We start from the raw sequence: 26,270 nt of genomic DNA, 5'->3' as shown, positions 1-26,270 counted from the left end.
CTGTGAGCGCGCTGACCGAGTCCTCCTGCAGAACAATGGCTGAAACTGCTCCCGCTGCTGTGGCTCCGCCGGCGGAACCTGCCGCCTCCGCCGCCGCCGCCGCCGCCGCACCCAAGAAGAAGACGACGCAGAAGAAAGCAGCCGGCGCTGCCAAGGCCAAAAAGCCCACGGGGCCCAGCGTGGCCGACCTCGTCGTCAAGGTCGTGGCTGCCTCCACTGAGAGGAAGGGACTCTCCCTGCCCGCCATCAAGAAGGCTCTGAGCGCCCAGGGATACGACGTGGACAAGAACAACAGCAGAGTCAAGCTTGCCGTCAAGAGCCTGGTGAGCAAAGGAGCCCTAGCCCAGCTCAAGGGCACCGGTGCCTCTGGATCCTTCAAGCTCAACAAGAAGCAGTCGCAGGGCAAGGAGAAGGCGGCCAAGAAAGCGGCGGTGAAGAGCAAGACGCCCGCAGCAAAGAAGCCTGCCGGTGCTGCCAAGAAACCCAAAAAGGCTCCCGCCGGAGTCAAGAAGAGTCCCAAGAAGGTGAAGAAACCAGCAGGAGCCAAGAGCCCTAAAAAGCCCAAAGCTGCTCCAGCCAAGAAGGCCGCCAAGAGCCCCGCAAAAGCCAAAGCCGTGAAGGCGAAAGCGGCAAAGAAGAGCCCAGCCAAGGTCGTGAAGCCCAAGGCCGTCAAACCCAAAGCGGCAAAGCCCAAAAAGGCTGCACCCAAGAAGAAGTAGAGGCTTTCGCCGAGACCCTTCAAAAAACACACACAAAAAAACACAAAGGCTCTTTTAAGAGCCGCCCACAGCATCTGAAAAGCGAGCTAGCTCATGCCTCTTGCCAGACGCGTACTGCGATATACAACGGCATGTTTGAAAGCCAACATGTACCGGGCCCCGCGGCGAGAGTCTCCACTCGCTTCGGACGCCATGCGTGACCGTGGCCAGTGCGCCCCCACCTATAAGCCCCCACCAGTTGAGACATAAGGGCATCGTGTGCACAGATGTTGAGGCATGTGATCTGGCACAACCCCCCCGCCACCTCCTCCTCCTCCTCCTCCTCCTCCCCCCCCCCGCCCCTCCCCTCATCATAACCGCAGTGTTTCGAGGCGCTGCCATTGGGCTGGCCGCCGGCAAAGATGATGATGGTAGTGTGAAATGTCAGCGCGGGGGGCGGGGGGGCAGACTTCAGAGGCTGATTTGCCACTCTCGCTTGCCACCGGTCTGAAGGCTGGTGGGAGGTTGAATTGGGGCACGCAAGGGCTGGGTGGTGGGGCTATTTTATCTGTCCACAGCGACTCATGAAAGGCTGAGCACAACCCACGGCAATCTCTTTTTGCTTCCTGTTTATTGTTGGGCCAGCCAGCCAATCGAAGGCTTCCCATTCCTGCGTCACCGCTTCATAGCCATACCTTCGGACAGCGACCAATCACAGCGCAACGCGGGCTTTTTTCAAACCTGCGCCTGTTATCGCCTCAGCCAATGAGAGGAGAGCTTGGTCTTCATATACCAGCTCCCCGCCAGAGGAGCGCCATTGTATCTCGTAGAGAGAAAGCAGATCTAGCAGCGCTGCCATGGCCCGTACTAAGCAGACCGCCCGCAAGTCCACAGGAGGCAAGGCGCCTCGCAAGCAGCTGGCCACCAAGGCTGCCCGGAAGAGCGCCCCCGCCACTGGCGGCGTCAAGAAACCTCACCGCTACCGACCCGGCACTGTGGCTCTGAGGGAGATCCGCCGCTACCAGAAATCCACCGAGCTGCTCATCCGAAAGCTGCCCTTCCAGCGCCTGGTGCGAGAAATCGCCCAGGACTTCAAGACCGACCTGCGCTTCCAGAGCTCGGCCGTCATGGCCCTGCAGGAGGCCAGCGAGGCCTACCTGGTTGGGCTCTTTGAGGACACCAACCTCTGCGCCATCCACGCCAAGCGGGTCACCATCATGCCCAAGGACATCCAGCTGGCCCGCCGCATCCGGGGCGAGAGGGCTTGAGGCACACGGCAGCACCGCAACAACCGCAGAAAACACCACAAAGGCTCTTTTAAGAGCCGCCACATTGTCACAGACGAGCTGCTCCTATCCGCCCCTGCTCTTCGCTTGGCTACGCTCGTAGCTCGGGCGAGCTTTTGGCTTCAGAGGCAAAAGCCAAACATCCATTTGGCCCCATAGTTCACAGGGCTTTTCCGTGGCATGGAAGGCCCTCCAGTGTTGGGTGACGGAGGGGGGGATTTGAGGTATGCCCAAGATGCATTACTTATTCACCTGCCGGGCACACCCGGGGTCCCCCCCCCCCCCCCCCCCACGGTAGCCGCAGGCATTATTTACGCACCATGCCAGGTTTGCGCCCGTGGTCAGCGGTCCTCTTGAGTGCTCGGAAGAGAGTGCAGGGTGCCCTGACTCTGAAGCGCTTGGAAGCAGCTCCTTTTCTGATCAGTGTTTGCAACGCGCCGTGGGGGCAAGTGGGGAGGCGGGGGATGCCGCCGACGGCATGGTGCCTGCCCCTAAACCATCAGAAGCGGCAGCTGGCTGTGAGTTCTTTGTTTGGCAGGCTCTCCCACCTACGCTACCCCGCCCAGAGACCAACGGCTAGTAAGCGCGGTCATTTCGAAACGCTGCCGTCTCCCCGCCCACCCGGCCCTGCGCACGACCGCCAGCAGCCCTCCCTCTGGTCCGCCATGGGTGCATATAAGGAGCGGCTCAGGCGCTGAACCCGTCATTCTCCGCTCGCTTGTGAAGAAGAGAAGAGTCAGCATGTCTGGACGCGGCAAAGGAGGGAAAGGGCTCGGCAAAGGCGGCGCCAAGAGGCACAGGAAAGTGCTGCGAGACAACATCCAGGGCATCACCAAGCCCGCCATCCGCCGCCTGGCCCGCCGTGGCGGAGTCAAGCGCATCTCCGGCCTCATCTACGAGGAGACCCGGGGCGTGCTGAAGGTCTTCCTGGAGAACGTGATCCGGGATGCCGTCACCTACACCGAGCACGCCAAGAGGAAGACGGTCACCGCCATGGATGTGGTCTATGCCCTGAAGCGCCAGGGACGCACCCTCTACGGATTCGGGGGCTGAGCAGACCCCCACCCCCCACCGGACCCCACCTCTCGTTCCGACACCACAACACCAAAGGCTCTTTTAAGAGCCGCCCACACCCTCCCCGACCGAGCTGCTCATCTGCACTCTGCTTAAGCACCATACTCTGGCCCGCCTGAGCCAAAGTAGAGGGGCGTGCAAGGTTTATGTTTTGACTAGCAAGCCAGCGCCTTGAAAAAAAACCTCAGGCGAGTCTTGCACACTGATTTTATGAATGTCGCTTGTGTGTGAATGAAGAAAGAGATCAGAGCAAGCACATGGCGTTTTTGTGTCCTACTTGACAATTCTTTCTTTGCGCCCAGAATGTACCTGCAGGAGAAGGCAAAATCCTATGCCGAAGGTAAGGTCTTTCACACGGCTGTGCCTTCTGCCCCCGTGGCTATGAGGAGCGCTGGCTCTTGCCTAGAATGGGCCTGGCTACCAGTCGCGCCTTGAAACACTTGTGTATAGGCGCCTTTATAAATGCCATATGTCCTATCATATCATATCGGGGTCGGGGCCAAGCCGGCCCGAATCCCCTCCAGTGCGCTAGGGCTTCTCGCTCTCGCCGAGGGGCAGGCTTTCCGATTGATTTACCCTTTGAACGCATTCGGGGTTGACCACAGCGCCGCCCTTTAACGCAAGGGGGCAACTGCACTCGGGGTTTGTGTATCCAGAAGGGAGAGCCAGGTGTCTGTGTCCTGCTCAGTTTGCCCCTCTACCCATTCTCCTGAGCGTGTGAATGGGGTGAGCGTTGCCGGAGGCCTCTGCGCGCGTCATGCTGGTCAGAGAGTTGCTGGTTAGTTAGTTAGTTAGTGAGGCACGCAAAGCGTCAAGGCCCACCATGGCCTCCTCCCCACACTCCTACCTACCACTGGCCTCTGCAGAGAGCTGCCCGTCTCACTTCCTTGCTTTGCCACTGCCAAGCCCTCTCACTGAGATAGATAGATACATTGTACACCGTGTTGGGAGAGTGGCAGATGAGGGGAGGGACCTGTCTGGGGATTCCACTCATTACCCTAAGGGAAGTGCAAGGGTTCCTGGGAGGCATGCATGAACCGTTTGACTCCAAGAAAGGAAGGCCTGGCCGAGATATGAAACCCAGAGTGGCCCATTTCACCCTTTTTTTTCCCTTTCTTTCCTTTTAGTGTTTTGGTGGGCAGGCGGAGGGCCCTCTCTCTCAAACCTCACTCTAACTTGCTCAGGTGCTGTGCCCAGTGGGGTCTGCTGGGAATTTTGCCCGTCAAGGGCAAAGCCCGTCAAGGGCAAAGCACAGTGGCGTTTGTCAGGCGTTCGTCAGGCTTTCGGGGCAGGGGCCAGAACGCCTGGCTGGCTGGCTGGCTGGCTGGCTGCTGCAGCTGCTGCTGCTGCTGCTGCTGCTGCTGCTGCTTCTCCCAGAAACCCAGCCCAGTGTCCCCAAGGACAGGCCTCTCCTCCCAGCGATGAGAAGAGGAGAAAGGAAGATCAAAGTGGGGCTGAGGCTTCCTCAGAAGGGTCAGGCCCTGTCGCGAACCAGAAGATGGACTCGGACTCAGAAGGGTCAGGCCCTGTGGCGAACCAGAAGATGGACTCGGACTACAGTGGGTCTTGGTGGAGACTTGTTTATTCAGATAAAAGAAACACGCCTATCGGCTCTCCCGCTATGAGGGAAGTTCCCTGCCTTCTAAAACAAAAACAAAGGGCGCCCGTCGAAGTCCAAGAATGAAAGAGCCCTGCCTGAGTCCACACTCCTAGTTGCTGACTGGCCCTCCCACGTTAGAAAACCTCGCTAAAAGGAAAAGGAGGCTTGCACAATAGCCTCGGAAGTGCGCGTCTGTCTGGCCCGACTCGTAGAGGGCTCATTTGCACAGCCCACACTTCTCCAGATCCCACCTTTATGGCACCGGGACTCCCCAAAGTCAAGTCCTGTGGCTCTTTGGCAGGGTTATTGGCTCTCAGTCCAATTCATCTCGTATATTTGTCGGCTTTCCCAGCCTTGGCAACAAGCACGCGCATCCATTGCCCTCCTTTGTTCACAGGGCGGGTGCCCATTCGCTTCTCTTAGGATCTAGTACTGGGGCGGATACCCCAGCCTTGGTAGACCGTGTTTGGATCTCTTCCCCTCTGTTTAACTTGGCTCGCACGCCCGTTCCACCCCTTTCAGAATGTCGTACGTTGGGCGGCTTCTCCAGCCGTGATATGCAGTATTTGTATCTCTTTCACTCTCTTTTGCTTGGGTCGTGGGCCCGTTCCGCTCTTTCAGACTTTCACACGCTTGGCGGCTTCTCCAGCGGTGACATGCAGTATTCGAGCCCCTCTCACGCTCGGTCTTACCTGGGTCTTGTGGCCGTCCATTTTCCCAGCCTCTCCTGCCGTGGACGGCTTCTCCAGTCTTTGCCCCCAACGTTTACAGCCCTCCCTCCCGTCCTCACGTTGGGAGTGTTTGCATCGCTGTTTGTGCTCGTCTGGTCGGTACAGGCACTCGCCGGGTGGGGCTCGGGGACTCTGGCTCCTTCCTGTTCCCTAGTCTCGGCGTCGGTCGCTGGGCGCCGGGCCCACCACTGTTCTCTAGCCGTCGCGCCCCCGGGGAAGGCGGTTTTCTTCCCGTCTTGGCTCCGCTCCTGACCCGGGGCCTCTTTGATATTAATTTTGTTTAACTATTTTCTTCTACCATTCTCCAAAGTCTCACGTGCTCAAAAGTCTGAAAACACACATCCAAAATAAAAAAGACTCTCTAATACCTGCTCGGTCAGAGCTCCCGCCTTGTAGCCTCCAGCTAGCGGGTCTCGCTTTGGCTAGGCCAACCGCTGGCTCGGGCCCTCCAGGACGTATCCACAGCGGCTCGCCTCTGCGTGTGGAGGATTCTCCTCCCGTCTGCACGAGTCGGTCACGGCGTAGGAGGTGTCTCCCCATTCACAGTTCTTACTGTGTTTAAGCACGTCGGTACTTGCCCAGGCCCCTAGGCCGGAGGGTCTTGCCGAGCGGGCTCACCTCCCTAGCCCTAGGCGGGGCAGGGCCGTCCCTGCCAACGCTTCTCCCTGCGTGTGCCCCAAGCGCTGATTTCTGCCCTTCCTGTCCCGCATATTGGAGGTTCCACCTTTGGGTGGCACGCCCCCCCGTGTGCCCGGCCTGCCACGCCCGAGCATGCTCCTTCATGGTCGAGGCCAGTGTCTGTGTGAAAAGGACATGGACTGGGACGAGGGGGCAGAAGGCCCGAGATCATGTAGGGTAAAGTGACTGCAAGCAAACACGGCCCCTGCATGCATGTAGAATGCAAAGACAATCTGGTTTCAGAGGCTGGCTGCCAGCAAATGGGCCCAGCAATTGAACCCTGGAAGCAAGGATAACCCCACGAAACATGAAATCAGGCACTTGTGGATGTTTTGTCCCAGCACGGGAGCGGTCCTTTAGAGTGGGCTGGTCACGTGAAAAGCTATTTGGGTTTGCTGGGTTTGGGGGAGTGCTGGTCAAATCCCTCAGCGATTACATCTGTTTCCAAGGAAGTGATTAAGAGTGCAGCAGGGGCAAAGGCCCGGCAGGGGACATTTTGGGGAAATCCAGGGCCTCGGAACAGCTGGCCCGATATGTTAGAATTTAGAAACGGGCGGGTTGCGAAGAGTACCTGGATTACGCCTCCCTTGGGTGGGAAAGGGCTCTACACCTAAAGTTCCGTATTGGAATTCTGCCAATTGCCGCATTTCGGCATAGATGGAACAATGCCGTTTCAACATCATGTATTCTTTGAGGCGAGCCCGAGGAGACTGTTCAACATTACTTATTACTCTGTCCGGCCACTAAGCCACTGAGGAAGCGCTTTTTGAAGCCTTTGTTTCTAAGGCGCGGCCTGCAGGTCAGTAGGTGATGCCATGGCAATATGCCCGGACACTGCAGGCGTAGAGGCTGTTCTTGCTACTGCTAGTTATTTGAGTTGGGAAGGAAAAATACACACGAGAAAGGCTAAGGGAGTAGAATAATGCTTTGGGGTAGAGAAACCCATTTGCATTGGCTGTCAATTTTGGTAAAATGCTGATCCCGCTTTCATTTGCTTCCTCTGGCAACATGACGAATTTGTTTTCCGATTGGAAGTGATTCATGAGCTAAGTGATTACGATGTTGTTGCATTTGTGGTTTGGATATCTGTGTGTAGCTTTTATGACCTTTTTGTCGAATTAAAGCTAATAAAGTAAAAACAAAAAACAAAAAAAAGAAATCTCACACACACACAGGCGCGCGGGCGCGCGCCAGGATTGAACTCCAAAAACATAGAGCCGCTCTGGGCATGGAGCCCTGTGTCCATTTTCAAGGGGCGTTTCTAGCCTTGGCTAACACACACTCTCAGAGCTGTGTTATTTCCTTCCTCTTCGGTGCGCTTTTCCTTCGGTCCCCGGGCGGTGAGGGGAGCAGACTTGATCAGGCACCGTAGGGAAAGAAGGGAAAAAGGATATGCTCGCGCTGCTATGCGTGGGAGGTGAGCAAGAGAGGTCGAATATGAAGCGGAAAACAAAGTTTGCCCATGTTCCTGTCGCAGCTGAAGGCGGCATGCCGGCTTTACAAGACGCTTGCAAGGGAGCCGAGGCCCTGCCAAGGGGAAGCTACTTTTGTGTAAGAGCTGGGAGATGTTGCGGTCCTGGTGACACATGTAAAATGACATAAATGTATGCGTGTCGCTATTAAAAAATGGATCATTTAGGCGGAGGAAACACAGTGTGTCGTTCGCAGGGACGGTGCTGTGAGCTGGGACCTGCCTCCCCTTCTGTGGACCAATCAGAAGGAAGCTCCTCCCTATATATGCACGCCGCTTGCCGGGCCGCCCATTACTGATCTGATCTGATCTGTGAGCGCGCTGACCGAGTCCTCCTGCAGAACAATGGCTGAAACTGCTCCCGCTGCTGTGGCTCCGCCGGCGGAACCTGCCGCCGCCGCCGCACCCAAGAAGAAGACGACGCAGAAGAAAGCAGCCGGCGCTGCCAAGGCCAAAAAGCCCACGGGGCCCAGCGTGGCCGACCTCGTCGTCAAGGTCGTGGCTGCCTCCACTGAGAGGAAGGGACTCTCCCTGCCCGCCATCAAGAAGGCTCTGAGCGCCCAGGGATACGACGTGGACAAGAACAACAGCAGAGTCAAGCTTGCCGTCAAGAGCCTGGTGAGCAAAGGAGCCCTAGCCCAGCTCAAGGGCACCGGTGCCTCTGGATCCTTCAAGCTCAACAAGAAGCAGTCGCAGGGCAAGGAGAAGGCGGCCAAGAAAGCGGCGGTGAAGAGCAAGACGCCCGCAGCAAAGAAGCCTGCCGGTGCTGCCAAGAAACCCAAAAAGGCTCCCGCCGGAGTCAAGAAGAGTCCCAAGAAGGTGAAGAAACCAGCAGGAGCCAAGAGCCCTAAAAAGCCCAAAGCTGCTCCAGCCAAGAAGGCCGCCAAGAGCCCCGCAAAAGCCAAAGCCGTGAAGGCGAAAGCGGCAAAGAAGAGCCCAGCCAAGGTCGTGAAGCCCAAGGCCGTCAAACCCAAAGCGGCAAAGCCCAAAAAGGCTGCACCCAAGAAGAAGTAGAGGCTTTCGCCGAGACCCTTCAAAAAACACACACAAAAAAACACAAAGGCTCTTTTAAGAGCCGCCCACAGCATCTGAAAAGCGAGCTAGCTCATGCCTCTTGCCAGACGCGTACTGCGATATACAACGGCATGTTTGAAAGCCAACATGTACCGGGCCCCGCGGCGAGAGTCTCCACTCGCTTCGGACGCCATGCGTGACCGTGGCCAGTGCGCCCCCACCTATAAGCCCCCACCAGTTGAGACATAAGGGCATCGTGTGCACAGATGTTGAGGCATGTGATCTGGCACAACCCCCCCGCCACCTCCTCCTCCTCCTCCTCCTCCTCCCCCCCCCCGCCCCTCCCCTCATCATAACCGCAGTGTTTCGAGGCGCTGCCATTGGGCTGGCCGCCGGCAAAGATGATGATGGTAGTGTGAAATGTCAGCGCGGGGGGCGGGGGGGCAGACTTCAGAGGCTGATTTGCCACTCTCGCTTGCCACCGGTCTGAAGGCTGGTGGGAGGTTGAATTGGGGCACGCAAGGGCTGGGTGGTGGGGCTATTTTATCTGTCCACAGCGACTCATGAAAGGCTGAGCACAACCCACGGCAATCTCTTTTTGCTTCCTGTTTATTGTTGGGCCAGCCAGCCAATCGAAGGCTTCCCATTCCTGCGTCACCGCTTCATAGCCATACCTTCGGACAGCGACCAATCACAGCACAACGCGGGCTTTTTTCAAACCTGCGCCTGTTATCGCCTCAGCCAATGAGAGGAGAGCTTGGTCTTCATATACCAGCTCCCCGCCAGAGGAGCGCCATTGTATCTCGTAGAGAGAAAGCAGATCTAGCAGCGCTGCCATGGCCCGTACTAAGCAGACCGCCCGCAAGTCCACAGGAGGCAAGGCGCCTCGCAAGCAGCTGGCCACCAAGGCTGCCCGGAAGAGCGCCCCCGCCACTGGCGGCGTCAAGAAACCTCACCGCTACCGACCCGGCACTGTGGCTCTGAGGGAGATCCGCCGCTACCAGAAATCCACCGAGCTGCTCATCCGAAAGCTGCCCTTCCAGCGCCTGGTGCGAGAAATCGCCCAGGACTTCAAGACCGACCTGCGCTTCCAGAGCTCGGCCGTCATGGCCCTGCAGGAGGCCAGCGAGGCCTACCTGGTTGGGCTCTTTGAGGACACCAACCTCTGCGCCATCCACGCCAAGCGGGTCACCATCATGCCCAAGGACATCCAGCTGGCCCGCCGCATCCGGGGCGAGAGGGCTTGAGGCACACGGCAGCACCGCAACAACCGCAGAAAACACCACAAAGGCTCTTTTAAGAGCCGCCACATTGTCACAGACGAGCTGCTCCTATCCGCCCCTGCTCTTCGCTTGGCTACGCTCGTAGCTCGGGCGAGCTTTTGGCTTCAGAGGCAAAAGCCAAACATCCATTTGGCCCCATAGTTCACAGGGCTTTTCCGTGGCATGGAAGGCCCTCCAGTGTTGGGTGACGGAGGGGGGGATTTGAGGTATGCCCAAGATGCATTACTTATTCACCTGCCGGGCACACCCGGGGTCCCCCCCCCCCCACGGTAGCCGCAGGCATTATTTACGCACCATGCCAGGTTTGCGCCCGTGGTCAGCGGTCCTCTTGAGTGCTCGGAAGAGAGTGCAGGGTGCCCTGACTCTGAAGCGCTTGGAAGCAGCTCCTTTTCTGATCAGTGTTTGCAACGCGCCGTGGGGGCAAGTGGGGAGGCGGGGGATGCCGCCGACGGCATGGTGCCTGCCCCTAAACCATCAGAAGCGGCAGCTGGCTGTGAGTTCTTTGTTTGGCAGGCTCTCCCACCTACGCTACCCCGCCCAGAGACCAACGGCTAGTAAGCGCGGTCATTTCGAAACGCTGCCGTCTCCCCGCCCACCCGGCCCTGCGCACGACCGCCAGCAGCCCTCCCTCTGGTCCGCCATGGGTGCATATAAGGAGCGGCTCAGGCGCTGAACCCGTCATTCTCCGCTCGCTTGTGAAGAAGAGAAGAGTCAGCATGTCTGGACGCGGCAAAGGAGGGAAAGGGCTCGGCAAAGGCGGCGCCAAGAGGCACAGGAAAGTGCTGCGAGACAACATCCAGGGCATCACCAAGCCCGCCATCCGCCGCCTGGCCCGCCGTGGCGGAGTCAAGCGCATCTCCGGCCTCATCTACGAGGAGACCCGGGGCGTGCTGAAGGTCTTCCTGGAGAACGTGATCCGGGATGCCGTCACCTACACCGAGCACGCCAAGAGGAAGACGGTCACCGCCATGGATGTGGTCTATGCCCTGAAGCGCCAGGGACGCACCCTCTACGGATTCGGGGGCTGAGCAGACCCCCACCCCCCACCGGACCCCACCTCTCGTTCCGACACCACAACACCAAAGGCTCTTTTAAGAGCCGCCCACACCCTCCCCGACCGAGCTGCTCATCTGCACTCTGCTTAAGCACCATACTCTGGCCCGCCTGAGCCAAAGTAGAGGGGCGTGCAAGGTTTATGTTTTGACTAGCAAGCCAGCGCCTTGAAAAAAAACCTCAGGCGAGTCTTGCACACTGATTTTATGAATGTCGCTTGTGTGTGAATGAAGAAAGAGATCAGAGCAAGCACATGGCGTTTTTGTGTCCTACTTGACAATTCTTTCTTTGCGCCCAGAATGTACCTGCAGGAGAAGGCAAAATCCTATGCCGAAGGTAAGGTCTTTCACACGGCTGTGCCTTCTGCCCCCGTGGCTATGAGGAGCGCTGGCTCTTGCCTAGAATGGGCCTGGCTACCAGTCGCGCCTTGAAACACTTGTGTATAGGCGCCTTTATAAATGCCATATGTCCTATCATATCATATCGGGGTCGGGGCCAAGCCGGCCCGAATCCCCTCCAGTGCGCTAGGGCTTCTCGCTCTCGCCGAGGGGCAGGCTTTCCGATTGATTTACCCTTTGAACGCATTCGGGGTTGACCACAGCGCCGCCCTTTAACGCAAGGGGGCAACTGCACTCGGGGTTTGTGTATCCAGAAGGGAGAGCCAGGTGTCTGTGTCCTGCTCAGTTTGCCCCTCTACCCATTCTCCTGAGCGTGTGAATGGGGTGAGCGTTGCCGGAGGCCTCTGCGCGCGTCATGCTGGTCAGAGAGTTGCTGGTTAGTTAGTTAGTTAGTGAGGCACGCAAAGCGTCAAGGCCCACCATGGCCTCCTCCCCACACTCCTACCTACCACTGGCCTCTGCAGAGAGCTGCCCGTCTCACTTCCTTGCTTTGCCACTGCCAAGCCCTCTCACTGAGATAGATAGATACATTGTACACCGTGTTGGGAGAGTGGCAGATGAGGGGAGGGACCTGTCTGGGGATTCCACTCATTACCCTAAGGGAAGTGCAAGGGTTCCTGGGAGGCATGCATGAACCGTTTGACTCCAAGAAAGGAAGGCCTGGCCGAGATATGAAACCCAGAGTGGCCCATTTCACCCTTTTTTTTCCCTTTCTTTCCTTTTAGTGTTTTGGTGGGCAGGCGGAGGGCCCTCTCTCTCAAACCTCACTCTAACTTGCTCAGGTGCTGTGCCCAGTGGGGTCTGCTGGGAATTTTGCCCGTCAAGGGCAAAGCACAGTGGCGTTTGTCAGGCGTTCGTCAGGCTTTCGGGGCAGGGGCCAGAACGCCTGGCTGGCTGGCTGGCTGGCTGGCTGCTGCAGCTGCTGCTGCTGCTGCTGCTGCTGCTGCTGCTTCTCCCAGAAACCCAGCCCAGTGTCCCCAAGGACAGGCCTCTCCTCCCAGCGATGAGAAGAGGAGAAAGGAAGATCAAAGTGGGGCTGAGGCTTCCTCAGAAGGGTCAGGCCCTGTCGCGAACCAGAAGATGGACTCGGACTCAGAAGGGTCAGGCCCTGTGGCGAACCAGAAGATGGACTCGGACTACAGTGGGTCTTGGTGGAGACTTGTTTATTCAGATAAAAGAAACACGCCTATCGGCTCTCCCGCTATGAGGGAAGTTCCCTGCCTTCTAAAACAAAAACAAAGGGCGCCCGTCGAAGTCCAAGAATGAAAGAGCCCTGCCTGAGTCCACACTCCTAGTTGCTGACTGGCCCTCCCACGTTAGAAAACCTCGCTAAAAGGAAAAGGAGGCTTGCACAATAGCCTCGGAAGTGCGCGTCTGTCTGGCCCGACTCGTAGAGGGCTCATTTGCACAGCCCACACTTCTCCAGATCCCACCTTTATGGCACCGGGACTCCCCAAAGTCAAGTCCTGTGGCTCTTTGGCAGGGTTATTGGCTCTCAGTCCAATTCATCTCGTATATTTGTCGGCTTTCCCAGCCTTGGCAACAAGCACGCGCATCCATTGCCCTCCTTTGTTCACAGGGCGGGTGCCCATTCGCTTCTCTTAGGATCTAGTACTGGGGCGGATACCCCAGCCTTGGTAGACCGTGTTTGGATCTCTTCCCCTCTGTTTAACTTGGCTCGCACGCCCGTTCCACCCCTTTCAGAATGTCGTACGTTGGGCGGCTTCTCCAGCCGTGATATGCAGTATTTGTATCTCTTTCACTCTCTTTTGCTTGGGTCGTGGGCCCGTTCCGCTCTTTCAGACTTTCACACGCTTGGCGGCTTCTCCAGCGGTGACATGCAGTATTCGAGCCCCTCTCACGCTCGGTCTTACCTGGGTCTTGTGGCCGTCCATTTTCCCAGCCTCTCCTGCCGTGGACGGCTTCTCCAGTCTTTGCCCCCAACGTTTACAGCCCTCCCTCCCGTCCTCACGTTGGGAGTGTTTGCATCGCTGTTTGTGCTCGTCTGGTCGGTACAGGCACTCGCCGGGTGGGGCTCGGGGACTCTGGCTCCTTCCTGTTCCCTAGTCTCGGCGTCGGTCGCTGGGCGCCGGGCCCACCACTGTTCTCTAGCCGTCGCGCCCCCGGGGAAGGCGGTTTTCTTCCCGTCTTGGCTCCGCTCCTGACCCGGGGCCTCTTTGATATTAATTTTGTTTAACTATTTTCTTCTACCATTCTCCAAAGTCTCACGTGCTCAAAAGTCTGAAAACACACATCCAAAATAAAAAAGACTCTCTAATACCTGCTCGGTCAGAGCTCCCGCCTTGTAGCCTCCAGCTAGCGGGTCTCGCTTTGGCTAGGCCAACCGCTGGCTCGGGCCCTCCAGGACGTATCCACAGCGGCTCGCCTCTGCGTGTGGAGGATTCTCCTCCCGTCTGCACGAGTCGGTCACGGCGTAGGAGGTGTCTCCCCATTCACAGTTCTTACTGTGTTTAAGCACGTCGGTACTTGCCCAGGCCCCTAGGCCGGAGGGTCTTGCCGAGCGGGCTCACCTCCCTAGCCCTAGGCGGGGCAGGGCCGTCCCTGCCAACGCTTCTCCCTGCGTGTGCCCCAAGCGCTGATTTCTGCCCTTCCTGTCCCGCATATTGGAGGTTCCACCTTTGGGTGGCACGCCCCCCCGTGTGCCCGGCCTGCCACGCCCGAGCATGCTCCTTCATGGTCGAGGCCAGTGTCTGTGTGAAAAGGACATGGACTGGGACGAGGGGGCAGAAGGCCCGAGATCATGTAGGGTAAAGTGACTGCAAGCAAACACGGCCCCTGCATGCATGTAGAATGCAAAGACAATCTGGTTTCAGAGGCTGGCTGCCAGCAAATGGGCCCAGCAATTGAACCCTGGAAGCAAGGATAACCCCACGAAACATGAAATCAGGCACTTGTGGATGTTTTGTCCCAGCACGGGAGCGGTCCTTTAGAGTGGGCTGGTCACGTGAAAAGCTATTTGGGTTTGCTGGGTTTGGGGGAGTGCTGGTCAAATCCCTCAGCGATTACATCTGTTTCCAAGGAAGTGATTAAGAGTGCAGCAGGGGCAAAGGCCCGGCAGGGGACATTTTGGGGAAATCCAGGGCCTCGGAACAGCTGGCCCGATATGTTAGAATTTAGAAACGGGCGGGTTGCGAAGAGTACCTGGATTACGCCTCCCTTGGGTGGGAAAGGGCTCTACACCTAAAGTTCCGTATTGGAATTCTGCCAATTGCCGCATTTCGGCATAGATGGAACAATGCCGTTTCAACATCATGTATTCTTTGAGGCGAGCCCGAGGAGACTGTTCAACATTACTTATTACTCTGTCCGGCCACTAAGCCACTGAGGAAGCGCTTTTTGAAGCCTTTGTTTCTAAGGCGCGGCCTGCAGGTCAGTAGGTGATGCCATGGCAATATGCCCGGACACTGCAGGCGTAGAGGCTGTTCTTGCTACTGCTAGTTATTTGAGTTGGGAAGGAAAAATACACACGAGAAAGGCTAAGGGAGTAGAATAATGCTTTGGGGTAGAGAAACCCATTTGCATTGGCTGTCAATTTTGGTAAAATGCTGATCCCGCTTTCATTTGCTTCCTCTGGCAACATGACGAATTTGTTTTCCGATTGGAAGTGATTCATGAGCTAAGTGATTACGATGTTGTTGCATTTGTGGTTTGGATATCTGTGTGTAGCTTTTATGACCTTTTTGTCGAATTAAAGCTAATAAAGTAAAAACAAAAAACAAAAAAAAGAAATCTCACACACACACAGGCGCGCGGGCGCGCGCCAGGATTGAACTCCAAAAACATAGAGCCGCTCTGGGCATGGAGCCCTGTGTCCATTTTCAAGGGGCGTTTCTAGCCTTGGCTAACACACACTCTCAGAGCTGTGTTATTTCCTTCCTCTTCGGTGCGCTTTTCCTTCGGTCCCCGGGCGGTGAGGGGAGCAGACTTGATCAGGCACCGTAGGGAAAGAAGGGAAAAAGGATATGCTCGCGCTGCTATGCGTGGGAGGTGAGCAAGAGAGGTCGAATATGAAGCGGAAAACAAAGTTTGCCCATGTTCCTGTCGCAGCTGAAGGCGGCATGCCGGCTTTACAAGACGCTTGCAAGGGAGCCGAGGCCCTGCCAAGGGGAAGCTACTTTTGTGTAAGAGCTGGGAGATGTTGCGGTCCTGGTGACACATGTAAAATGACATAAATGTATGCGTGTCGCTATTAAAAAATGGATCATTTAGGCGGAGGAAACACAGTGTGTCGTTCGCAGGGACGGTGCTGTGAGCTGGGACCTGCCTCCCCTTCTGTGGACCAATCAGAAGGAAGCTCCTCCCTATATATGCACGCCGCTTGCCGGGCCGCCCATTACTGATCTGATCTGATCTGTGAGCGCGCTGACCGAGTCCTCCTGCAGAACAATGGCTGAAACTGCTCCCGCTGCTGTGGCTCCGCCGGCGGAACCTGCCGCCTCCGCCGCCGCCGCCGCCGCCGCACCCAAGAAGAAGACGACGCAGAAGAAAGCAGCCGGCGCTGCCAAGGCCAAAAAGCCCACGGGGCCCAGCGTGGCCGACCTCGTCGTCAAGGTCGTGGCTGCCTCCACTGAGAGGAAGGGACTCTCCCTGCCCGCCATCAAGAAGGCTCTGAGCGCCCAGGGATACGACGTGGACAAGAACAACAGCAGAGTCAAGCTTGCCGTCAAGAGCCTGGTGAGCAAAGGAGCCCTAGCCCAGCTCAAGGGCACCGGTGCCTCTGGATCCTTCAAGCTCAACAAGAAGCAGTCGCAGGGCAAGGAGAAGGCGGCCAAGAAAGCGGCGGTGAAGAGCAAGACGCCCGCAGCAAAGAAGCCTGCCGGTGCTGCCAAGAAACCCAAAAAGGCTCCCGCCGGAGTCAAGAAGAGTCCCAAGAAGGTGAAGAAACCAGCAGGAGCCAAGAGCCCTAAAAAGCCCAAAGCTGCTCCAGCCAAGAAGGCCGCCAAGAGCCCCGCAAAAGCCAAAGCCGTGAAGGCGAAAGCGGCAAAGAAGAGCCCAGCCAAGGTCGTGAAGCCCAAGGCCGTCAAACCCAAAGCGGCAAAGCCCAAAAAGGCTGCACCCAAGAAGAAGTAGAGGCTTTCGCCGAGACCCTTCAAAAAACACACACAAAAAAACACAAAGGCTCTTTTAAGAGCCGCCCACAGCATCTGAAAAGCGAGCTAGCTCATGCCTCTTGCCAGACGCGTACTGCGATATACAACGGCATGTTTGAAAGCCAACATGTACCGGGCCCCGCGGCGAGAGTCTCCACTCGCTTCGGACGCCATGCGTGACCGTGGCCAGTGCGCCCCCACCTATAAGCCCCCACCAGTTGAGACATAAGGGCATCGTGTGCACAGATGTTGAGGCATGTGATCTGGCACAACCCCCCCGCCACCTCCTCCTCCTCCTCCTCCTCCTCCCCCCCCCCGCCCCTCCCCTCATCATAACCGCAGTGTTTCGAGGCGCTGCCATTGGGCTGGCCGCCGGCAAAGATGATGATGGTAGTGTGAAATGTCAGCGCGGGGGGCGGGGGGGCAGACTTCAGAGGCTGATTTGCCACTCTCGCTTGCCACCGGTCTGAAGGCTGGTGGGAGGTTGAATTGGGGCACGCAAGGGCTGGGTGGTGGGGCTATTTTATCTGTCCACAGCGACTCATGAAAGGCTGAGCACAACCCACGGCAATCTCTTTTTGCTTCCTGTTTATTGTTGGGCCAGCCAGCCAATCGAAGGCTTCCCATTCCTGCGTCACCGCTTCATAGCCATACCTTCGGACAGCGACCAATCACAGCGCAACGCGGGCTTTTTTCAAACCTGCGCCTGTTATCGCCTCAGCCAATGAGAGGAGAGCTTGGTCTTCATATACCAGCTCCCCGCCAGAGGAGCGCCATTGTATCTCGTAGAGAGAAAGCAGATCTAGCAGCGCTGCCATGGCCCGTACTAAGCAGACCGCCCGCAAGTCCACAGGAGGCAAGGCGCCTCGCAAGCAGCTGGCCACCAAGGCTGCCCGGAAGAGCGCCCCCGCCACTGGCGGCGTCAAGAAACCTCACCGCTACCGACCCGGCACTGTGGCTCTGAGGGAGATCCGCCGCTACCAGAAATCCACCGAGCTGCTCATCCGAAAGCTGCCCTTCCAGCGCCTGGTGCGAGAAATCGCCCAGGACTTCAAGACCGACCTGCGCTTCCAGAGCTCGGCCGTCATGGCCCTGCAGGAGGCCAGCGAGGCCTACCTGGTTGGGCTCTTTGAGGACACCAACCTCTGCGCCATCCACGCCAAGCGGGTCACCATCATGCCCAAGGACATCCAGCTGGCCCGCCGCATCCGGGGCGAGAGGGCTTGAGGCACACGGCAGCACCGCAACAACCGCAGAAAACACCACAAAGGCTCTTTTAAGAGCCGCCACATTGTCACAGACGAGCTGCTCCTATCCGCCCCTGCTCTTCGCTTGGCTACGCTCGTAGCTCGGGCGAGCTTTTGGCTTCAGAGGCAAAAGCCAAACATCCATTTGGCCCCATAGTTCACAGGGCTTTTCCGTGGCATGGAAGGCCCTCCAGTGTTGGGTGACGGAGGGGGGGATTTGAGGTATGCCCAAGATGCATTACTTATTCACCTGCCGGGCACACCCGGGGTCCCCCCCCCCCCCCCCCCCACGGTAGCCGCAGGCATTATTTACGCACCATGCCAGGTTTGCGCCCGTGGTCAGCGGTCCTCTTGAGTGCTCGGAAGAGAGTGCAGGGTGCCCTGACTCTGAAGCGCTTGGAAGCAGCTCCTTTTCTGATCAGTGTTTGCAACGCGCCGTGGGGGCAAGTGGGGAGGCGGGGGATGCCGCCGACGGCATGGTGCCTGCCCCTAAACCATCAGAAGCGGCAGCTGGCTGTGAGTTCTTTGTTTGGCAGGCTCTCCCACCTACGCTACCCCGCCCAGAGACCAACGGCTAGTAAGCGCGGTCATTTCGAAACGCTGCCGTCTCCCCGCCCACCCGGCCCTGCGCACGACCGCCAGCAGCCCTCCCTCTGGTCCGCCATGGGTGCATATAAGGAGCGGCTCAGGCGCTGAACCCGTCATTCTCCGCTCGCTTGTGAAGAAGAGAAGAGTCAGCATGTCTGGACGCGGCAAAGGAGGGAAAGGGCTCGGCAAAGGCGGCGCCAAGAGGCACAGGAAAGTGCTGCGAGACAACATCCAGGGCATCACCAAGCCCGCCATCCGCCGCCTGGCCCGCCGTGGCGGAGTCAAGCGCATCTCCGGCCTCATCTACGAGGAGACCCGGGGCGTGCTGAAGGTCTTCCTGGAGAACGTGATCCGGGATGCCGTCACCTACACCGAGCACGCCAAGAGGAAGACGGTCACCGCCATGGATGTGGTCTATGCCCTGAAGCGCCAGGGACGCACCCTCTACGGATTCGGGGGCTGAGCAGACCCCCACCCCCCACCGGACCCCACCTCTCGTTCCGACACCACAACACCAAAGGCTCTTTTAAGAGCCGCCCACACCCTCCCCGACCGAGCTGCTCATCTGCACTCTGCTTAAGCACCATACTCTGGCCCGCCTGAGCCAAAGTAGAGGGGCGTGCAAGGTTTATGTTTTGACTAGCAAGCCAGCGCCTTGAAAAAAAACCTCAGGCGAGTCTTGCACACTGATTTTATGAATGTCGCTTGTGTGTGAATGAAGAAAGAGATCAGAGCAAGCACATGGCGTTTTTGTGTCCTACTTGACAATTCTTTCTTTGCGCCCAGAATGTACCTGCAGGAGAAGGCAAAATCCTATGCCGAAGGTAAGGTCTTTCACACGGCTGTGCCTTCTGCCCCCGTGGCTATGAGGAGCGCTGGCTCTTGCCTAGAATGGGCCTGGCTACCAGTCGCGCCTTGAAACACTTGTGTATAGGCGCCTTTATAAATGCCATATGTCCTATCATATCATATCGGGGTCGGGGCCAAGCCGGCCCGAATCCCCTCCAGTGCGCTAGGGCTTCTCGCTCTCGCCGAGGGGCAGGCTTTCCGATTGATTTACCCTTTGAACGCATTCGGGGTTGACCACAGCGCCGCCCTTTAACGCAAGGGGGCAACTGCACTCGGGGTTTGTGTATCCAGAAGGGAGAGCCAGGTGTCTGTGTCCTGCTCAGTTTGCCCCTCTACCCATTCTCCTGAGCGTGTGAATGGGGTGAGCGTTGCCGGAGGCCTCTGCGCGCGTCATGCTGGTCAGAGAGTTGCTGGTTAGTTAGTTAGTTAGTGAGGCACGCAAAGCGTCAAGGCCCACCATGGCCTCCTCCCCACACTCCTACCTACCACTGGCCTCTGCAGAGAGCTGCCCGTCTCACTTCCTTGCTTTGCCACTGCCAAGCCCTCTCACTGAGATAGATAGATACATTGTACACCGTGTTGGGAGAGTGGCAGATGAGGGGAGGGACCTGTCTGGGGATTCCACTCATTACCCTAAGGGAAGTGCAAGGGTTCCTGGGAGGCATGCATGAACCGTTTGACTCCAAGAAAGGAAGGCCTGGCCGAGATATGAAACCCAGAGTGGCCCATTTCACCCTTTTTTTTCCCTTTCTTTCCTTTTAGTGTTTTGGTGGGCAGGCGGAGGGCCCTCTCTCTCAAACCTCACTCTAACTTGCTCAGGTGCTGTGCCCAGTGGGGTCTGCTGGGAATTTTGCCCGTCAAGGGCAAAGCCCGTCAAGGGCAAAGCACAGTGGCGTTTGTCAGGCGTTCGTCAGGCTTTCGGGGCAGGGGCCAGAACGCCTGGCTGGCTGGCTGGCTGGCTGGCTGCTGCAGCTGCTGCTGCTGCTGCTGCTGCTGCTGCTGCTTCTCCCAGAAACCCAGCCCAGTGTCCCCAAGGACAGGCCTCTCCTCCCAGCGATGAGAAGAGGAGAAAGGAAGATCAAAGTGGGGCTGAGGCTTCCTCAGAAGGGTCAGGCCCTGTCGCGAACCAGAAGATGGACTCGGACTCAGAAGGGTCAGGCCCTGTGGCGAACCAGAAGATGGACTCGGACTACAGTGGGTCTTGGTGGAGACTTGTTTATTCAGATAAAAGAAACACGCCTATCGGCTCTCCCGCTATGAGGGAAGTTCCCTGCCTTCTAAAACAAAAACAAAGGGCGCCCGTCGAAGTCCAAGAATGAAAGAGCCCTGCCTGAGTCCACACTCCTAGTTGCTGACTGGCCCTCCCACGTTAGAAAACCTCGCTAAAAGGAAAAGGAGGCTTGCACAATAGCCTCGGAAGTGCGCGTCTGTCTGGCCCGACTCGTAGAGGGCTCATTTGCACAGCCCACACTTCTCCAGATCCCACCTTTATGGCACCGGGACTCCCCAAAGTCAAGTCCTGTGGCTCTTTGGCAGGGTTATTGGCTCTCAGTCCAATTCATCTCGTATATTTGTCGGCTTTCCCAGCCTTGGCAACAAGCACGCGCATCCATTGCCCTCCTTTGTTCACAGGGCGGGTGCCCATTCGCTTCTCTTAGGATCTAGTACTGGGGCGGATACCCCAGCCTTGGTAGACCGTGTTTGGATCTCTTCCCCTCTGTTTAACTTGGCTCGCACGCCCGTTCCACCCCTTTCAGAATGTCGTACGTTGGGCGGCTTCTCCAGCCGTGATATGCAGTATTTGTATCTCTTTCACTCTCTTTTGCTTGGGTCGTGGGCCCGTTCCGCTCTTTCAGACTTTCACACGCTTGGCGGCTTCTCCAGCGGTGACATGCAGTATTCGAGCCCCTCTCACGCTCGGTCTTACCTGGGTCTTGTGGCCGTCCATTTTCCCAGCCTCTCCTGCCGTGGACGGCTTCTCCAGTCTTTGCCCCCAACGTTTACAGCCCTCCCTCCCGTCCTCACGTTGGGAGTGTTTGCATCGCTGTTTGTGCTCGTCTGGTCGGTACAGGCACTCGCCGGGTGGGGCTCGGGGACTCTGGCTCCTTCCTGTTCCCTAGTCTCGGCGTCGGTCGCTGGGCGCCGGGCCCACCACTGTTCTCTAGCCGTCGCGCCCCCGGGGAAGGCGGTTTTCTTCCCGTCTTGGCTCCGCTCCTGACCCGGGGCCTCTTTGATATTAATTTTGTTTAACTATTTTCTTCTACCATTCTCCAAAGTCTCACGTGCTCAAAAGTCTGAAAACACACATCCAAAATAAAAAAGACTCTCTAATACCTGCTCGGTCAGAGCTCCCGCCTTGTAGCCTCCAGCTAGCGGGTCTCGCTTTGGCTAGGCCAACCGCTGGCTCGGGCCCTCCAGGACGTATCCACAGCGGCTCGCCTCTGCGTGTGGAGGATTCTCCTCCCGTCTGCACGAGTCGGTCACGGCGTAGGAGGTGTCTCCCCATTCACAGTTCTTACTGTGTTTAAGCACGTCGGTACTTGCCCAGGCCCCTAGGCCGGAGGGTCTTGCCGAGCGGGCTCACCTCCCTAGCCCTAGGCGGGGCAGGGCCGTCCCTGCCAACGCTTCTCCCTGCGTGTGCCCCAAGCGCTGATTTCTGCCCTTCCTGTCCCGCATATTGGAGGTTCCACCTTTGGGTGGCACGCCCCCCCGTGTGCCCGGCCTGCCACGCCCGAGCATGCTCCTTCATGGTCGAGGCCAGTGTCTGTGTGAAAAGGACATGGACTGGGACGAGGGGGCAGAAGGCCCGAGATCATGTAGGGTAAAGTGACTGCAAGCAAACACGGCCCCTGCATGCATGTAGAATGCAAAGACAATCTGGTTTCAGAGGCTGGCTGCCAGCAAATGGGCCCAGCAATTGAACCCTGGAAGCAAGGATAACCCCACGAAACATGAAATCAGGCACTTGTGGATGTTTTGTCCCAGCACGGGAGCGGTCCTTTAGAGTGGGCTGGTCACGTGAAAAGCTATTTGGGTTTGCTGGGTTTGGGGGAGTGCTGGTCAAATCCCTCAGCGATTACATCTGTTTCCAAGGAAGTGATTAAGAGTGCAGCAGGGGCAAAGGCCCGGCAGGGGACATTTTGGGGAAATCCAGGGCCTCGGAACAGCTGGCCCGATATGTTAGAATTTAGAAACGGGCGGGTTGCGAAGAGTACCTGGATTACGCCTCCCTTGGGTGGGAAAGGGCTCTACACCTAAAGTTCCGTATTGGAATTCTGCCAATTGCCGCATTTCGGCATAGATGGAACAATGCCGTTTCAACATCATGTATTCTTTGAGGCGAGCCCGAGGAGACTGTTCAACATTACTTATTACTCTGTCCGGCCACTAAGCCACTGAGGAAGCGCTTTTTGAAGCCTTTGTTTCTAAGGCGCGGCCTGCAGGTCAGTAGGTGATGCCATGGCAATATGCCCGGACACTGCAGGCGTAGAGGCTGTTCTTGCTACTGCTAGTTATTTGAGTTGGGAAGGAAAAATACACACGAGAAAGGCTAAGGGAGTAGAATAATGCTTTGGGGTAGAGAAACCCATTTGCATTGGCTGTCAATTTTGGTAAAATGCTGATCCCGCTTTCATTTGCTTCCTCTGGCAACATGACGAATTTGTTTTCCGATTGGAAGTGATTCATGAGCTAAGTGATTACGATGTTGTTGCATTTGTGGTTTGGATATCTGTGTGTAGCTTTTATGACCTTTTTGTCGAATTAAAGCTAATAAAGTAAAAACAAAAAACAAAAAAAAGAAATCTCACACACACACAGGCGCGCGGGCGCGCGCCAGGATTGAACTCCAAAAACATAGAGCCGCTCTGGGCATGGAGCCCTGTGTCCATTTTCAAGGGGCGTTTCTAGCCTTGGCTAACACACACTCTCAGAGCTGTGTTATTTCCTTCCTCTTCGGTGCGCTTTTCCTTCGGTCCCCGGGCGGTGAGGGGAGCAGACTTGATCAGGCACCGTAGGGAAAGAAGGGAAAAAGGATATGCTCGCGCTGCTATGCGTGGGAGGTGAGCAAGAGAGGTCGAATATGAAGCGGAAAACAAAGTTTGCCCATGTTCCTGTCGCAGCTGAAGGCGGCATGCCGGCTTTACAAGACGCTTGCAAGGGAGCCGAGGCCCTGCCAAGGGGAAGCTACTTTTGTGTAAGAGCTGGGAGATGTTGCGGTCCTGGTGACACATGTAAAATGACATAAATGTATGCGTGTCGCTATTAAAAAATGGATCATTTAGGCGGAGGAAACACAGTGTGTCGTTCGCAGGGACGGTGCTGTGAGCTGGGACCTGCCTCCCCTTCTGTGGACCAATCAGAAGGAAGCTCCTCCCTATATATGCACGCCGCTTGCCGGGCCGCCCATTACTGATCTGATCTGATCTGTGAGCGCGCTGACCGAGTCCTCCTGCAGAACAATGGCTGAAACTGCTCCCGCTGCTGTGGCTCCGCCGGCGGAACCTGCCGCCGCCGCCGCACCCAAGAAGAAGACGACGCAGAAGAAAGCAGCCGGCGCTGCCAAGGCCAAAAAGCCCACGGGGCCCAGCGTGGCCGACCTCGTCGTCAAGGTCGTGGCTGCCTCCACTGAGAGGAAGGGACTCTCCCTGCCCGCCATCAAGAAGGCTCTGAGCGCCCAGGGATACGACGTGGACAAGAACAACAGCAGAGTCAAGCTTGCCGTCAAGAGCCTGGTGAGCAAAGGAGCCCTAGCCCAGCTCAAGGGCACCGGTGCCTCTGGATCCTTCAAGCTCAACAAGAAGCAGTCGCAGGGCAAGGAGAAGGCGGCCAAGAAAGCGGCGGTGAAGAGCAAGACGCCCGCAGCAAAGAAGCCTGCCGGTGCTGCCAAGAAACCCAAAAAGGCTCCCGCCGGAGTCAAGAAGAGTCCCAAGAAGGTGAAGAAACCAGCAGGAGCCAAGAGCCCTAAAAAGCCCAAAGCTGCTCCAGCCAAGAAGGCCGCCAAGAGCCCCGCAAAAGCCAAAGCCGTGAAGGCGAAAGCGGCAAAGAAGAGCCCAGCCAAGGTCGTGAAGCCCAAGGCCGTCAAACCCAAAGCGGCAAAGCCCAAAAAGGCTGCACCCAAGAAGAAGTAGAGGCTTTCGCCGAGACCCTTCAAAAAACACACACAAAAAAACACAAAGGCTCTTTTAAGAGCCGCCCACAGCATCTGAAAAGCGAGCTAGCTCATGCCTCTTGCCAGACGCGTACTGCGATATACAACGGCATGTTTGAAAGCCAACATGTACCGGGCCCCGCGGCGAGAGTCTCCACTCGCTTCGGACGCCATGCGTGACCGTGGCCAGTGCGCCCCCACCTATAAGCCCCCACCAGTTGAGACATAAGGGCATCGTGTGCACAGATGTTGAGGCATGTGATCTGGCACAACCCCCCCGCCACCTCCTCCTCCTCCTCCTCCTCCTCCCCCCCCCCGCCCCTCCCCTCATCATAACCGCAGTGTTTCGAGGCGCTGCCATTGGGCTGGCCGCCGGCAAAGATGATGATGGTAGTGTGAAATGTCAGCGCGGGGGGCGGGGGGGCAGACTTCAGAGGCTGATTTGCCACTCTCGCTTGCCACCGGTCTGAAGGCTGGTGGGAGGTTGAATTGGGGCACGCAAGGGCTGGGTGGTGGGGCTATTTTATCTGTCCACAGCGACTCATGAAAGGCTGAGCACAACCCACGGCAATCTCTTTTTGCTTCCTGTTTATTGTTGGGCCAGCCAGCCAATCGAAGGCTTCCCATTCCTGCGTCACCGCTTCATAGCCATACCTTCGGACAGCGACCAATCACAGCACAACGCGGGCTTTTTTCAAACCTGCGCCTGTTATCGCCTCAGCCAATGAGAGGAGAGCTTGGTCTTCATATACCAGCTCCCCGCCAGAGGAGCGCCATTGTATCTCGTAGAGAGAAAGCAGATCTAGCAGCGCTGCCATGGCCCGTACTAAGCAGACCGCCCGCAAGTCCACAGGAGGCAAGGCGCCTCGCAAGCAGCTGGCCACCAAGGCTGCCCGGAAGAGCGCCCCCGCCACTGGCGGCGTCAAGAAACCTCACCGCTACCGACCCGGCACTGTGGCTCTGAGGGAGATCCGCCGCTACCAGAAATCCACCGAGCTGCTCATCCGAAAGCTGCCCTTCCAGCGCCTGGTGCGAGAAATCGCCCAGGACTTCAAGACCGACCTGCGCTTCCAGAGCTCGGCCGTCATGGCCCTGCAGGAGGCCAGCGAGGCCTACCTGGTTGGGCTCTTTGAGGACACCAACCTCTGCGCCATCCACGCCAAGCGGGTCACCATCATGCCCAAGGACATCCAGCTGGCCCGCCGCATCCGGGGCGAGAGGGCTTGAGGCACACGGCAGCACCGCAACAACCGCAGAAAACACCACAAAGGCTCTTTTAAGAGCCGCCACATTGTCACAGACGAGCTGCTCCTATCCGCCCCTGCTCTTCGCTTGGCTACGCTCGTAGCTCGGGCGAGCTTTTGGCTTCAGAGGCAAAAGCCAAACATCCATTTGGCCCCATAGTTCACAGGGCTTTTCCGTGGCATGGAAGGCCCTCCAGTGTTGGGTGACGGAGGGGGGGATTTGAGGTATGCCCAAGATGCATTACTTATTCACCTGCCGGGCACACCCGGGGTCCCCCCCCCCCCCCCCCCACGGTAGCCGCAGGCATTATTTACGCACCATGCCAGGTTTGCGCCCGTGGTCAGCGGTCCTCTTGAGTGCTCGGAAGAGAGTGCAGGGTGCCCTGACTCTGAAGCGCTTGGAAGCAGCTCCTTTTCTGATCAGTGTTTGCAACGCGCCGTGGGGGCAAGTGGGGAGGCGGGGGATGCCGCCGACGGCATGGTGCCTGCCCCTAAACCATCAGAAGCGGCAGCTGGCTGTGAGTTCTTTGTTTGGCAGGCTCTCCCACCTACGCTACCCCGCCCAGAGACCAACGGCTAGTAAGCGCGGTCATTTCGAAACGCTGCCGTCTCCCCGCCCACCCGGCCCTGCGCACGACCGCCAGCAGCCCTCCCTCTGGTCCGCCATGGGTGCATATAAGGAGCGGCTCAGGCGCTGAACCCGTCATTCTCCGCTCGCTTGTGAAGAAGAGAAGAGTCAGCATGTCTGGACGCGGCAAAGGAGGGAAAGGGCTCGGCAAAGGCGGCGCCAAGAGGC

General features: G+C 57.5%; 4 protein-coding genes across 4 annotated transcripts; all 4 read left to right on the top strand.

The window, feature by feature from the left end:
* The first annotated feature begins 35 nt into the window (after positions 1-35).
* Positions 36-723, top strand: LOC138559133 (histone H1-like). Its single transcript, XM_069642697.1, has one exon. The coding sequence runs from the start codon at positions 36-38 to the stop codon at positions 717-719; it is 684 nt and encodes a 227-aa protein (XP_069498798.1). The 3' UTR covers positions 720-723.
* A 7,112-nt stretch (positions 724-7,835) lies between these two features.
* LOC138559150 (histone H1-like) lies at positions 7,836-9,374 on the top strand. The gene has a single exon (XM_069642715.1). It carries the CDS (start codon positions 7,884-7,886, stop codon positions 8,550-8,552), a length of 669 nt encoding a protein of 222 aa, XP_069498816.1. The 5' UTR covers positions 7,836-7,883; the 3' UTR covers positions 8,553-9,374.
* Positions 9,375-15,693: 6,319 nt separating this feature from the next.
* LOC138559149 (histone H1-like) lies at positions 15,694-16,377 on the top strand. The gene has a single exon (XM_069642714.1). It carries the CDS (start codon positions 15,694-15,696, stop codon positions 16,375-16,377), a length of 684 nt encoding a protein of 227 aa, XP_069498815.1.
* Positions 16,378-23,493: 7,116 nt separating this feature from the next.
* LOC138559151 (histone H1-like) lies at positions 23,494-24,271 on the top strand. The gene has a single exon (XM_069642716.1). It carries the CDS (start codon positions 23,542-23,544, stop codon positions 24,208-24,210), a length of 669 nt encoding a protein of 222 aa, XP_069498817.1. The 5' UTR covers positions 23,494-23,541; the 3' UTR covers positions 24,211-24,271.
* The last annotated feature ends 1,999 nt before the right edge of the window (positions 24,272-26,270 follow it).

The sequence above is a fragment of the Ambystoma mexicanum genome, unplaced genomic scaffold (genome assembly GCF_040938575.1).
Source record: "Ambystoma mexicanum isolate Mex_15411 unplaced genomic scaffold, UKY_AmexF1_1 Mex_scaf45, whole genome shotgun sequence".
NCBI classification, from domain to species: domain Eukaryota; kingdom Metazoa; phylum Chordata; class Amphibia; order Caudata; family Ambystomatidae; genus Ambystoma; species Ambystoma mexicanum.
Note: the sequence above shows the minus strand (reverse complement) of the source record. Positions and strands in the feature narration are given on the sequence as shown.